General features: G+C 53.6%; 1 protein-coding gene across 7 annotated transcripts in view; it reads left to right on the top strand.

The window, feature by feature from the left end:
• The window catches only part of PACS1 (phosphofurin acidic cluster sorting protein 1), a 141,478-nt gene that overhangs the window by 116,892 nt on the left and 10,708 nt on the right, over positions 1-13,878 (top strand). For all 7 annotated transcript variants that reach the window (XR_009542308.1, XM_060158566.1, XM_060158567.1 and 4 more), the window contains 10 exons: positions 921-1,065; positions 1,303-1,394; positions 1,489-1,569; positions 4,101-4,160; positions 4,954-5,114; positions 5,476-5,569; positions 10,062-10,142; positions 11,769-11,884; positions 12,023-12,158; positions 13,459-13,563. Coding sequence is in view for 6 of the 7 variants with exons in the window: in XM_060158566.1 (XP_060014549.1) it covers positions 921-1,065; positions 1,303-1,394; positions 1,489-1,569; positions 4,101-4,160; positions 4,954-5,114; positions 5,476-5,569; positions 10,062-10,142; positions 11,769-11,884; positions 12,023-12,158; positions 13,459-13,563 (1,071 nt within the window). In the remaining variant the exon portion in view is untranslated. The remainder of the gene's footprint in view (positions 1-920; positions 1,066-1,302; positions 1,395-1,488; positions 1,570-4,100; positions 4,161-4,953; positions 5,115-5,475; positions 5,570-10,061; positions 10,143-11,768; positions 11,885-12,022; positions 12,159-13,458; positions 13,564-13,878) is intronic.

Here is a 13,878-nt window from a genome sequence, read left to right as displayed (position 1 = left end):
ATGTACATACACATCGTATCTGTTTCCACTTCTGTATGTATCTGATCATGAGCTCACATTCCAGTCAGTTCCAATCCGCACCTTTGGGGTTCCTCTAGCCTTTCTCCTTTTCACGTTTTTAATTCCCTTCTCAGTACGTTTGCTCATTTGTGCGGCTTCCCTGTATGCCTGGTGAATCTTCTCAGCCCTGACCAAGGGGAAGAGGAAAGGGGCCACAAGTCAATTTTAAAACCTATTTCTGTATTTTAGAACATTAAGTAAGAAACATTTTGTGTCCACAGTAAAAGGTGAGCTAGTCCCAGCCCATCTTTCTGTCCTCTTCATGTTTTGTGTCAGAAAGAGGGCCTGGGGGGAGTGAAGTATGTGGATGGCACGTTTTGCCAGCTGTGTCAAGCCCTTATTGCCTGGCACAGGTGGCCTGGTACAGGTGGCCACGGTCTGCAGGCCAGCCTCACGCAGCCTTGAGAGCTAGTTTCACTGTGAAAGACTTAAACTAAAATGCAGTCCTAGAGATTAGCAGTCATTTTCAATCTCAGGCCTTGATTTTTATCTCTAAGCACGTGGCCTGACCCGTGGCTGACACTTCAGGAGGTAGTTTTAAAGTGAGACCGGGAACTTCCCTGGCGGTCCAGTGGTTGGGACTCCGTGCTTTCACTGCGTGGGCCCTGGTTCAATCCCTGGTGGGGGAACTAAGATCTCACAAGCCGCGTGGCACAGCCAAAAAGGAAAAAAAAAAAAAAGGTAAAGTGAGACAGGCAATAGGAGAACGGTAGGCGTGAATCTGGAAGATAGTGAAAAAGAAAATGTGTTAGCAGAACACCGTTCCCAGTGGCTCGCCTGTCCGTTGGGATTTGTGAAAATGGGCTGCTCTGCGGCACTGTCCGTAGTGAGGTGTGTCCGTGGCCACCCCGTGCTCGTAGGTGATGCAGCACCCGAACGAAGGCGCCCTGGTACTCGGCCTGCACAGCAACGTGAAGGATGTCTCCGTGCCTGTGGCAGAAATAAAGATCTACTCCCTGTCCAGCCAGCCCATTGACCATGAAGGAATCAAATCCAAGCTGTCTGGTAGGACATGTGCGGTGTTGGGAAGCCCTCCCCGTCACCTGATCTCCATCCCAGGAAAGCCTAACACGTTCCTAGGAAAGAGGAGCTTAGAGCTCCCTGGAAATGAAAGGGGGTCGGGGCCCTCTCCTCCACCCCAGCCGTGTTTCCACTTGAGGAGAGCATGATTCCAGCCAGCCAAAGCCTCTTAGACCAGATCTTCGCCCTGCGAGGTCATCTTATTAAGGTGTCTGTTTCCAGACCGTTCTCCTGATATTGACAATTATTCTGAGGAGGAGGAGGAGAGTTTCTCATCAGAACAGGAAGGCAGTGATGACCCACTACACGGGCAGGTAACTTTCCACAGCCCCTCAATAAAGCAGCCGAGAAGCAGTTACAGACCTTCCTAGGGTTTCCCAAGCTCATTCCATCCCCCTACCCACTTAGGACCTGTTCTATGAAGATGAGGATCTTCGGAAAGTAAAGAAGACCCGGAGGAAACTAACCTCAACGTCTGCCATCACAAGGGTGAGCCTCCAAGGCCCGGGGAATGTTTTAGCAGAGATTTGCAATCTGGGGGTAGGATGGGAGTGGTGTATTCAGACTTCCTGGGGGCTTTTTAACATCTGCACAGGGCCATGCCCTCAAGGCTGTGATACACCCCTTGGTACCTCCACCTCCACCACCAGCTAATTAAGCATCACTGTTGCAGAGAACCAGCGTTCCTGATAGGAGCGTGTTATATTCTTCAGGTTATCTTAGGATAGAAGAAAGGTTGAGAAACCTTGTTGTAGACTTTGGAACAGATGCTTCCTTGGGGAGCAGAACCCCTCAGACACCCTCCCTCCCTTCTCCAGGTGATTACTTCAGGTTTCGTACTGTCCACCGCACAGATAAGTCCAGTCCTCTCTAGGAGCATCTCCATTTGGAATCATTTGTTGAACTTACCCGGAAATAGTGGGCTAGTGCTTGGAACTGTGGGCTCGACACAGTGCCTGCCTTAATAGATCCAGAACCTTAGAGACCAGAGGCCTTTAGCTTGTGTCTCCTGCACGCCATCTCCTCAGGAGTCACTACTTCTGGTGAAATTAGAGCCCTGGACTGAGACGCTTAATACCCGAATTTCTAGGTTAACTTTGACCTCTTCTCGGGTTCCCGTGCCGGAGTTCGGGGGAGTCAAAAGTGCCAGGAACTTTCTGGAAGAGAAGTTCACAGTTTCATTTGTCCCCAGAGGCATCCTGATTCTCTCTAGCGCAGAGCAGCCCAGGGACCCCAAGAGCAGAGATTCCTGTCACCTTCAGGAGTGAAATAAGTGGAGGCCAGACCTTCCGAACATGTCGTATCTGAGCCTGGTCCACCGTGAAACACACTGTCCTCTCTCCAGGCATCCTTGGGTATCCCTGGGCTTCAACGTATAATAAATCCTCAAGGCTGAGGCCTTGGTTCCCCCACCGGATGATGACTAGAGCGCGTTTGAACTGTTTCATCGTCCTCAGCCTTCTAATCCTCGATAGGCGCTCCTAGGCCGGGTAAGGCCCATCCTGGCCTCCAGCCCACCCTGTGCTCTGATGATGGCAGAGGCTGGAGGTCGCTCTCTGTTGGGGCTCCTCCTGCTAAGTTTTTCTTTTTCCTGTGCTGTAACCACAAAGAGGCCCTGTTTTCTTCCCAAAGGTGCCCCCTGGAGCTATATAAATCGCCTCTTCCTGTGGTCGCCTCCGTCGCTTCACTGGTTATACGACCAGAGCTCAGTGTTCCTTTGACACCCACTCACTCCCCGAAAGGTGTTTTTATTTTTTGTGTTAACTGCAGGCACTTTCCAATCAGATTTCCAGAGTGATTGTCCTTTCACTCCTGCCTCCCGTGCACAGGAATCCTTCTCTCCCTACCAAGAGCACTTTGTTCTAGACGTGTTAATTGACTCGGCATTCTCTGAAGCGTCTTCTGCGTCTCGGTCGCTGTGGCTCTTGTTCCTCCTCTGCTGTGGGTGCCCTTCCACCTTGGGGAGCCCCGCCCTTTCTTGAAGGCCCAGCTCAGTCTCACCCACAAGTTAGTCTCCCCCATCCCCAGGCGGTGAGTCTGTCATCCAGTCAGGAGGTGCTGAGGGCCACAAGCTAGTCGCCGTGCCTGGGGTTGGACACGTAGAGATAAGGAAGGCCCGGTCCATGCCGTCAGGGAGCTCACAGTGTCCAGTGACACAGACACATCTACACAAGTGACCGTAACCCCGTAGGGCAGGCGCCAGACGAGCTCTGCATCAGGGGCAGCGATGGCCCTGAGGGGAAAGTGACCGGCTCTGAGCAGGACAGCTTCGCGGGCAAGATGCCAGGAGATGGGTTTTCTAAGAGTAAATAGAACTTCACCAAGTAGATCTGGGGACATGTTTAGTCAAGGCAGAAGTTACCATGTAAATGGCCCAGAGGGGTGCCAAGTCGTAAGCAGTTAGTTCCCACCTAAGTGGGGTGTGAGGAGTTGGGTGGTGGGTGAGGCCAGGGTCAGGCAGAGCCAGCCCTCAGCAGACAGGGTGACACCGAAGTTCTTGAGGCTCTGGGGCCAGTGAAGGCCTTTCATCTGGGGAGTGACGAGGTGAGATCTGCATGTGGAACAGTCGCAGTGGACTCTGGAGGGAATGAGACTGGAAGTGGGGTGGGAGGAGCTAGTTGAGGGCGGTTGGTGGCCCCAGAGAGGGACGGGGAAGGAGGCCGGATGGAAGCGGTGCAGTTTCGGGTGGACAAGAGGGTAGGAGGCAGCACCCCTGGGCTGGGGGTCGGGGGAGACTCCGGGTTCGGATTCGGGGACTCCTCGGTGCCTGGGTGACCAGGAGGGGGAATGCACGGCGCAGGGGGTGAGCTCTGTTTTGGAAACCTCGAGTCTGAGGAACCTGTGTGTATACAGGTGGCTCTCGCCGTGGTTCTGAAGTTCTAGAGAAAGGGATGGGCGGGAGGCGACCATGGGCAGTTACTGGGCTGCGGCCGTGGCCCCGGTTCTTCACCAAAGCCGGCCCTCGGTCACTCTGCCGACTGGGCTGCTGGCTGAGGACTCCTGTGGCTTTGTCCCTACAGCAACCTAACATCAAACAGAAGTTTGTGGCCCTCCTGAAGCGGTTTAAAGTTTCAGACGAGGTACGACCCCTTACTCCCAAGCTGGATGGTGAGTAGAATTCCCAGAGTTTCACCCTCATTCCTCGGGCACAATCTGGAGTCAAGATTCCAGGAACCCCACGTGAGGGGGTCGCTAGAGGAGGGCTTTCCGCTACTTGAAAAGAGAAGGAAAGATTTACATGTAGCACCCAAGGTTCCATGGTATTCGAAGCAGGGGCACATGCTTCTGCCCAGCTTTCGGGTGTGGGGTGTCCAGCACAGATCCAATTGCTATCGTTCAGTTTTCCCTGCTGCCCCGAGGGGAACCTCGTGAGTAGCAGCCTGTGAAGTGGGGGCCTCCTCCATGGCGTCAGGGACTGGCCGCTAAGAGAAGCAGTGCCTTCCCTGGGCTCGCAGGCCTAGAGCCAGTTTTCATGGGCTCTCTTCTCAGTGGACTGTCAGGGATGGAGATTTGTCCCCTGCGGGCTCTAGAGGAGGCCAGCGTGAGCCCGCCAGGGCCCCAGGCGTCTGGGTTTCCCTGCGCCAGTTCCTCAGGAGAAGTACCGTCTGAACCCCACTCTTCTTCCTGACGCCGGGCACTAGTGGGGAGCACTAGGGAGGCTCTGGGCGGGGCCGGTGGCCTCACCACGTCCCTGCTCTCAGGATCAAATCACAGCACACCAAGACCACCCTGATGAGCGTGAAACTATGGCACGTCCCTTAAGGGGACTGGGTAGGGAAGCCAGTGGGGCCTGCCCAGGAGGAAGGAGTTTCCCGTCTGCCGTGTTGTTAATAGGGGTAGCCCCAGACTCCAAGGTTTTGTTTTCTCCCACAGGTGGGCTTTGGGCTGGAACACGTATCCCGAGAACAGATACGAGAAGTGGAAGAAGACTTGGACGAGCTGTATGACAGTCTGGAGATGTACAATCCCAGCGACAGTGGTCCCGAGATGGAGGAGACAGAGAGCATCCTTAGCACGCCAAAGCCCAAGCTCAAGTGAGGCCCGCACCCCCTCTGTCACACTGTCTCTCTAGGCCGTGGCAATCTCCTAGACTCCCTCCCTCACCCCCCGCCAACCATTACCCGGGAATCTCGGTTCCTCACCCCTTCTGAACCGCCTGCCGTCTGGATAAAGCTCGCTGCTTTAGCCTCTAACCGACAAAAGCCCCGATAGGACTCTCCTGAAGTCCTTCGGTCCAGGTCCCTACTGGTCCAGCCTCTGCTGTGTCCTTCCTCGCCGGCATCCTCGAAGCCCGTGTTGTCGATCTTTCTTGAACACCAGCCCTGCCCGGCTGTCCGTGAGCTGCTGCTCTGGGCCCTGGCGGCCGCTGACCCTGGCTGTGCTTCTTTGCCACAGGCCCTTCTTTGAGGGGATGTCGCAGTCCAGCTCACAGACGGAGATTGGCAGCCTCAACAGCAAGGGCAGCCTCGGCAAAGACACCACCAGCCCTGTGAGCAAGACCAATGGCTGTGGGGTGTGGGAGTGGGACCAGGGGAGAGGCAGGGCTTAACACTGGGCCCTGTGCTCCTGGCTCATTTGGGACCTACGGGCCATCTCATCTTGTTTCAGCCTCAGTTGTCATCTCAGTCCTGCTGGGCTCTTAGTGCTCTGACGATATTGCTGTGGCCAGGCAGGTGTTCTTTATGGTCTGTTCCCGCCATGACCTGGCGCCTTCCCTCCCGGAACACGCAGTGCCTCAAGACCTCTCCCTTAACGCCCGTCATGCGGTAGCTGGAAGTGTGGCACCCGGCCAGTGATGGCGATTCTGCATCCAGGCTGGGGAGAGGGTGGATGCAAAGGGGCAGGAAGGCCCCAGGGTCTGTTCAGGAGAAATTACATGGGCTTTATTCAGAAAGTGAGCAGTGCCCTCGAAGAATTTAGAACTCGGTGGGCTGGTTTCCATTTTGCCTGGCGAGCCAGAGGGAAAAGGAGCTGTCTACTGCAGCACCCCAGAGCCCCGCATCACCCCAGGACCACGCTCTGTCCCTATTTGGGAAGGCTCTCCCCAGCAGTGGATCAGGGGCAGAGGCCCGGGTGGATGCTGTACCCGCCTCGGGCCCTAGGAAGCTGCCCTCTCCCTTGTTTATGACCAAAGGCAGGATGACGTGTCTGATTTTAGTGGTTTTTGGTTTGCTTTGAAAGCCCAGTGTCTTCTCTGTAGATCAAAAAAACTGAATCCTTTAAGTCCTTCTGCTCTTTCCGCTTTAACAGAGGGAATATAAAACTCACCTGCGCGTAGGTATTAGTTGTGAGGAAACTGACCTGAGGCCTGTGAGGCTCTCCATCCCCTGAAAAGCTCTGTCTATGGAAGGGCTGCCTGCCGCCGGTCCCAGGTGTCCGCGGACCGTCAGCTCATGGACTGCCTGCTGCCACCAGGTGGCGCTGTCGTCCACGTAATCCCTCTCCCTGCTGAAGGCGCAGCAGGGTGATCCAGCCCTAGAACAGCGGCACCACGTGGCCTTAGCGAGTAAATGTGGGATGGGAAATGGCAGCCCCCACCGAGAATCCCTCCACCGAGAAACCTCAGGCCCGCCACTTGCAGACCGGGCACTCTCAGCCTTTCCAGCCCAGGTTCATATGATCTGGGGCTGAGGAGGCCTTACCTGACTAGTTCTGCTCAGGATGTGGCTTGGGGCTGCTTGTTCTCACAGGGGGCTGCTGGATGGCCCTGCTGAAGCATCACTGTCCACGTGGACAGATCATTGGCCCCTGGAGCCAGATTCCATAGCAAGTATAAATATAAGGGATGACTCTTCTAGAGAGAAACCTGGGACCTGGCCAGGGGAGGACTGTCTTACGGTGTCCTAGGAATGCAGAACAAGGGCCCTACTGTAACACAATGCAATCAAATTTTAAATGAGATTAATACCCCGGAAATGCTAAGCGTGACACCTAATATGTGGTGACCGCTCAATAAATTTTAGGAATCGTCGTTACTAAATCAGTAAGAGAAACTACTCTCTACTGATGAAGCTGTTTCTGGGTTGATAGAATTTGTAGGTTCTACATTTAGTCTCAGCTGCATGGCTTACAAAACTTAAAGAGAAAAATCACCTTGGTGCTCTGGGCCTCGGGTGCCTTATTTGTGAAGTAAAGGAGTTGGCCCAGGAGCCCAGTTAGCTCAAAAGTCAATGGAGTGTCAGTCTTTACAGTGTGATGGCTTAAGGATCCCTGTTCAGGCCAGACATTTCTTTGGGGCAGGGTAGGGCTGGTTTGAGAGCACACGCTCTGGAGTCAGACTTCTGGGTTTGAATCTTGACTCCATCACTCCACTGACTGTGTGATCTGGGCAGTTACCCAGACTTTGTGTCCTCATCTACAAATTGCATGTAAGAAGGACATGGCTCACAGGGCAGTGTGAAGATCCAGTGCGAAAATGCAGCTAAAGCCTCCAGCGTGGTGCTTGATTGATGGTTGGATTGATTTACGGCATGGGGAGGAGCATCAGTAAATGGAAGCTGCTTTGCCATTGTTATTACAGACCCTGAGAGCCGTGCCAGTTCTGGACTCCTGAGATTGATAGAATCTAGATGTCTTTTTAGTGAGTTCTTCAAATTCTGGTTCCCTGGGCCAGATTTCAGACTTAGCTGGTTCTCTGTGATATTTCTATTTTGAAGAGCCCCATATGTCTTGATGTGGGTGTGGAACTTTGGAATCCTTTAGTATGAAAGACACTTTGGAAACTACAGAGCGAGGCTGTGCTCTTACACAGAGAACTTCTAAACGTATTAGGGAAAACGTACGGGGATGGTGTATCCATAGGCAGGCGTGCACATGCTGCCCAGCTCTTGTCCTCTCTTCCCTGATTTCCCAGCCTTGTTATTCATTTATTTTTCTTAACCTTCCTTTTTGTTCCCCAAATTTCAGAGGATTCAGTTTTATCACTAGAACCAGAAGGAATTTCTGCTGATACAAATTATTACAGCTGTTGAGTTCTCCCAAGACTTGAGCACACAGTAGCAACATAATTTTGTTCTTGGAGCTGATAACAGTGGGCCCCGACAGCGCTTCAGTTGGGGCGGCCAAGAGATGGAGACTTTCTGCCAGGACTGCCTGCTGCTAAAAGTTGCTAATTCCACAGCACTGTAACTAGTGGTGCTAGAGACCAGTACTTCGTAAAATTGAGAGCCTAAAGTGCCACCGCACTCTGCCCCCTCCACGTGCGCTCACACGCGCGTGCGCACGCACACACACACAAGCGCGTGCACCCCCTGCAGCAGCAGCCAGCGTCGCCCCCAGGCACAGCGCCTTGCACCGCCACATCTGCCTCAGAGCCACTCAGTTAGGCAACACAGCTACTGCGCTGCTGGGGTGAGAAAAGCCTAAAATATTTATAGAAGCAGGAAGAAGAACTGGGAGAATCGGGAGTTTGCTCCCGGTGGGGCTGACTGAAACATGCAGAAGAGTCAGTGCACAGCCCGCAGGTGCCCCACCCCGAGTCCACCTTAGAGCGCTTGGCACATCTCAGCACAGCGCTGTGCCATGAAACACTGCTCTACTGTCGGAGGGCTGACCACAGGGCTGCTGCCTGAGAGCCTTCCAGCAGGATGGTGTTATCGCCCCGATTCCTTCTCTTTAAAACGTGTTTAATTCACTTGTCATGCTGAGGTCCCAAATTGAGTGAAACCATCTTCAGTCTTAAGTCTGATGAAGAGTTCTCTGGGAGCGTGGACTCTGTTATCATCGGTTATTCATACAGACAATGTGTAAATGAGCTAGCGGTGCAATCTGGAGGCAACCTGCTGTGCGCGGCTCTGAGCAAACCGTCTCCCCCTCAGGGGTCACAGGGTCTGGATAAAGTGTGTTAGGTTAGTTTTGCAGACGGCTCAGAGCAGTGGTCCTCAACCAAGGGTGATTTTGCCTCCCAAGGGACACTTGGCGAGGACTAGAGACATTTTGGGTTCTCATAGCGGGGGTGATAGGGGATAAGGGGCTGTTCCTGGCATCTAGTGGGTGGAGGCAGGGATGCAGCTCAAATCCTGCACAAGGTGCCCCTGAGCAAAGAAAGACCCGCCCCAGATGTCGGCGGTGCCCACGTGGAGAAACCCTGTCTTAGCGTATGGTGTGGGCCTACTTTTGTGGTCCTTGTTCATTGGTTTGCTGAGTGGCCCCTTGAGCTTATTAGGCCATTTCTCTGTACTCTTGTTATTTACTCAGAGAAAAGGCTTTGGGTCATTGGGAGGAGGTGGGATATCCTTGATTCTTTCTGATTCCCTGGTTCCCCACAAGAACCAGAGACCCACTGAGGCCAGGACCTTCCCCATAGCTAAGATCCACAACCCGCAACTGCTTATGATTTTGACATTGGTGTCTGCACAGCCAGAAGCAGCATTAGCAAGTGTGAAAAATCTGGTTATGTATCTGTATTTGCAAAGTCCTTTTTTAATATTTATGAGAAATGCCAATAGAAGTTGGGGACAAAGGGAGAATTATTTCACACCTAAATGGCTTAGTATATTCTGTTTGAGGGTTTTCCAGATGTTTCTACCAAGCAAAAAGCATTTGGCTACCATGGATGTCTTTAGTCTCGAAATCAAAGACGTGAACTCTGAGATTCCCCTTTCTTCTGAGCAACTCTGACAGCAGAAGAGGCCCTGTGTGCCCCTCCTGGGCAAGGGTGTTTACCGAATCCAGGGTTAAGACTGACAGATCCCACAGCCATGCCATCTGAACGTTGAGCTTCTCTTTCCTGGTGACATCTTGTGAGAGTCAGAATTTCTGGGTTCCGCATCTCGCTGTTATTAATTTAATGATCGCAAAATAACTGACCTTTCCGAAGCTCAGTTTTCACAAAAATATGCTCCTAGTAAGATGAAAGTCCCAAAGATTTTATGAGGTCTTCAGATTAAGTGAGAGTATTTTAAGCTTCCAAGGGACCTAGAAAACAGGTTAGAGTGGTGGTTATTTGGATTGATGATGACTAATTATTATAATTTTTGCAGATGGAATTGGCTGCTTTAGAAAAAGTCAAATCTGCTTGGATTAAAAATCAAGATGACAGCTTGACTGAAACAGACACTCTGGTATGTATGGTTTGGGCTCCTGTTTCAGCTGTTTAAAATAGTCTTTGGTACCTTTAGAAACAAAGGCAGAAAGATCCTGACGACCACCCTGAAACTTTGGCTTAACTCTGTGGACTTGTGAATGTCCTGCGTGCCCTTCCTCCCAGCATCCTTACCCGTGGAATATAACGCTGTTCCCCAAACTAGCAAACTAGAAGTGTCCCCATTCTGCCCTTTAGTTAGATCTGATCAAGTGCTAATTTAGATAATTTCTCACTATCTGTCACCCTCGTTTACTGCTCAGATACGATGACCAGTATCTTCCCCCGAAAAACCATCCCTGCCTCCAGGTTGCTTTTACAATGGCCAGACAGCCCACAGCATTAAGTCTCCAAGTGATTACTAGTCAGCTCCTTCCGCCAAGAGATGCTGGAGCTGCTCAGGGGCGCGTGGGGTGGATCGGCTGGGCTGCCCAATTTAATTACACACAGGTTGAAATTCCACACACATACACGTGTTGAGCACTGAAGGTGCAAAAATGAGAACACCGTGGATCCACCTCCGGGAGGAAAGCCAGCCGGGGCACACCTGGCGCAGAGGCTCTGTGGGGCCCGGGAAGGACAGAGCCATTCACCTGGGGGTAGGGCGTCTGAGCTGGGCCCGCAGGTTCTGCCACAGTTCAGCCGGTGGGGCTGGAGGCCGGGCCCAGCAGATGGGAGGGAACAGAGAACTTGACCGAATACCATCTGGGGGTGTGCTGCACATCCGCCTTACGGGGGGAGCTGCTAGCTGAATGGAGGCCGAGGAGGAATTGTTTCAGGCTTATGTTTCCTACAGTAAATAATGCTGCATTAAGGATCTGGTGTCTGACAAAACCTTAGGTTGGATTCAACATTGCTGTAGTTCACCCATAATCCGAGTAACCCATCTTCCACTTTGGCCCATACTGCACAGCGGTCGTTTCAAAATGAAGTTCCAGGGGCTTCCCTGGTGGCACAGTGGTTGAGAATCCTCCTGCCAATGCAAGGGACACAGGTTCGAGCCCTGGTCCGGGAAGATCCCACACGCCGCGGAGCAACTAAGCCCCGTGTGCCACAACTACTGCGCCTGCGCTCTAGAGCCCGCGAGCCACAACTACTGAAGCCCGCGCGCCTAGAGCCCGTGCTCCGCAACAAGAGAAGCCACCGCAATGAGAAGCCCGCGCACCGCAATGAAGAGTAGCCCCCGCTCGCTGCAACTAGAGAAAGCCCGCGCGCAGCAGCGAAGACCCAACGCAGCCAAAAATAAATAAATAAATTTTTATTTTTTAAATGAAGTTCCAGTCATGTCACTTCCTGAGTGAAACACTCTCCTTCCCACCTAGAGAAGCTAGATCATCAGCCCAGGTTTGTGGGCTGTCAGTTCATAAATGTAGGGTACAGATTGAATAGCAGGAGATGGTGCCTGGTACAGCGGGTGCACTCAGCTAAATTAAACAGTCACGGTGTCCTCGTCGGGTGGGGAAGGAGTTGTAGAACCCTGTGCTTCCCGGAAAAGAGAGCAAGGGACTGACTTTCTTGTGACGGTCATGGGCCCTGGCAGGAACCACGAGGCTCCCGTGGTCACCAAGGGGAAGTAACCCTCACTGCTTCCTTTCCTCCGTGGCAGGAAATCACTGACCAGGACATGTTTGGAGACGTGAGCGCAAGTCTGGTTGTGCCAGAGAAAGTCAAAACTCCGATGAAGTCCAGTAAAACGGACCTCCAGGGCTCTGCCTCTCCCAGGTACTCAGGGTTGGAAGAAGCTCCTAAAGCGTCGGGTAGAGCGAGGGAAGCCCAGCAGGAGGGGCCTCAGGAAGAGGGGGCAGGCCATGGCTCTGGGCCAGGGGGCTGTTTAACCGCCTCCTTCCACGTCTGTGGCAGCAAAATGGACGGGGTTCACACTCCCCGGCAGAAGAGGGGCACTCCCCTGAAGGAGCGGCAGCTCTCCAAGCCCCTGAGCGAGAGAACCAACAGCTCCGACAGCGAGCGGTCCCCAGACCTGGGCCACAGCACGCAGGTACCCCGGCCTGTCGGGCGCCCCTGGACCTTGGTCTCTGTTCCGTTGTCTCCTTGGGCGGTTGGGTGAAGAGGAGCGGGGAGTACTTTGAACGGCTCTGAATAAAGTCTTGAAGGCAGACCTAAAGGGGGAAGTCTAGCATGCTTGTTATTGCTACTGCTGAGGAATTGGTGGGGAGCCGGGGACGGAGCAGGAGACTCTGGCTCGTTCTGCCCCCATCAGACCTTAGTGGAGACTGTGCGGGGACAGTGGTTCTAGGGACAGCAGCCATCGGCTCTCACGGGACGTCTGCTCTGAGCTCTGATACCCTTAGTGCTGCTGTGGGCCAATTAGAGTGGTTTCAAGCTGGCACGTCAACCGTATTAAAATGTTTTGATTGAGGGCTTCCCTGGTGGCGCAGTGGTTGAGAGTCCGCCTGCCGATGCAGGGGACACGGGTTCGTGCCCCGGTCCGGGAAGATCCCACATGCCGCGGAGCGGCTGGGCCCGTGAGCTATGGCCGCTGAGCCTGCGCGTCTGGAGCCTGTGCTCCGCAGCGGGAGAGGCCACAGCGGTGAGAGGCCCGCGTACCGCCAAAAAAAAAAAAAAAAAGTTTTGATTGAAAGACCTAAGAGTGGCTGGGGCAGGCACAGAAGGAACTGGCCCTCGGGAGCCCTGTTCCCTCTGAAGGTCAGTCTCCGGGGGAAGGATTCTCCCCCGACAGACCTCCTGCTCTCCTGAGGTCAACAGCAGGCCTGTTCGTTTCCCTGCTACCTATCATTGGAAGGGAAGTTTGTGTCCATGTGGCTTTCTGAGCTGACGCTCTTATAGCTGAAAAGGAACCCTGAAAATGAACCCGGGACTAGAATAGCCTGGTGCCTGGGGCGAGGTATTGTCCTTCTTGTTAATCACTGTTCCTGAAATACCTTTGTTCGCTGTGCCGGGGGAGCTCCCCACACAGCCTCCTTGCTGCTCTCATTAGTTCTCTCCCCGGCGTTGCCCTCGTTTTCCATCCTGTGAGCGCCTGCTTGCTGTCGTCTTCCTCCTCCTCTCCTGCTGCCCTGCTTCATTACCCTTCGGGGCCCTTCCTGCTCTGGCAGGACGGCCAGCTGTGCCCCTGGCGCACCAGCCTGTGTTCTGAGGCCTCGCTTTGCTTGTTCCTGATCCCCCTCCTTCCTTCCCCTTATGCTCTGGCCGGTGGGATACCGGGTCTCCCGCACAAGTCCCTGGTAGCTGTTCTCTGAACACCCCTGCCCCAGGAATTCTCAGCCCTCCCCTCAAGCTCCCTGGGGACTGCCCAACAGACGCTTTTGTCCTTGTAGATTCCAAGAAAGGTGGTATATGACCAACTGAATCAGATCCTGGTGTCGGATGCAGCCCTCCCAGAAAACGTCATCCTTGTGAGCACCGCTGATTGGCAGGGCCAGGTAAAGTGTCGAAGGTCGCAGGGCTGTGGAGGAGAGATTCTGGGGAGCGAGAGACAGATTTGAAAGGCGAGGTGTGGGGAAATAGGAAATCACCCCCCTTTCTCAGGCCCCCCTGCCCCGAACTTAGCCCACAGTTCTGGACTCTAGTCCCAGTCCCGTCGTCTTCCCACCTGTGGGGCTTAAATCACCAATTTTCCGTACCTCGGTTTCCTCAGCTTTAAAAACACGGCAGTATCACCTGTCATGCCCACCTTCCTGGCCCTGCGTCTCAGGCAGCATACCGGAAGGGAGGTGCCTCGAGGAGCACCAAGTGCT

This window comes from Lagenorhynchus albirostris, chromosome 9, assembly GCF_949774975.1.
Source record: "Lagenorhynchus albirostris chromosome 9, mLagAlb1.1, whole genome shotgun sequence".
Classification (NCBI taxonomy): Eukaryota; Metazoa; Chordata; class Mammalia; order Artiodactyla; family Delphinidae; genus Lagenorhynchus; species Lagenorhynchus albirostris.
Note: the sequence above shows the minus strand (reverse complement) of the source record. Positions and strands in the feature narration are given on the sequence as shown.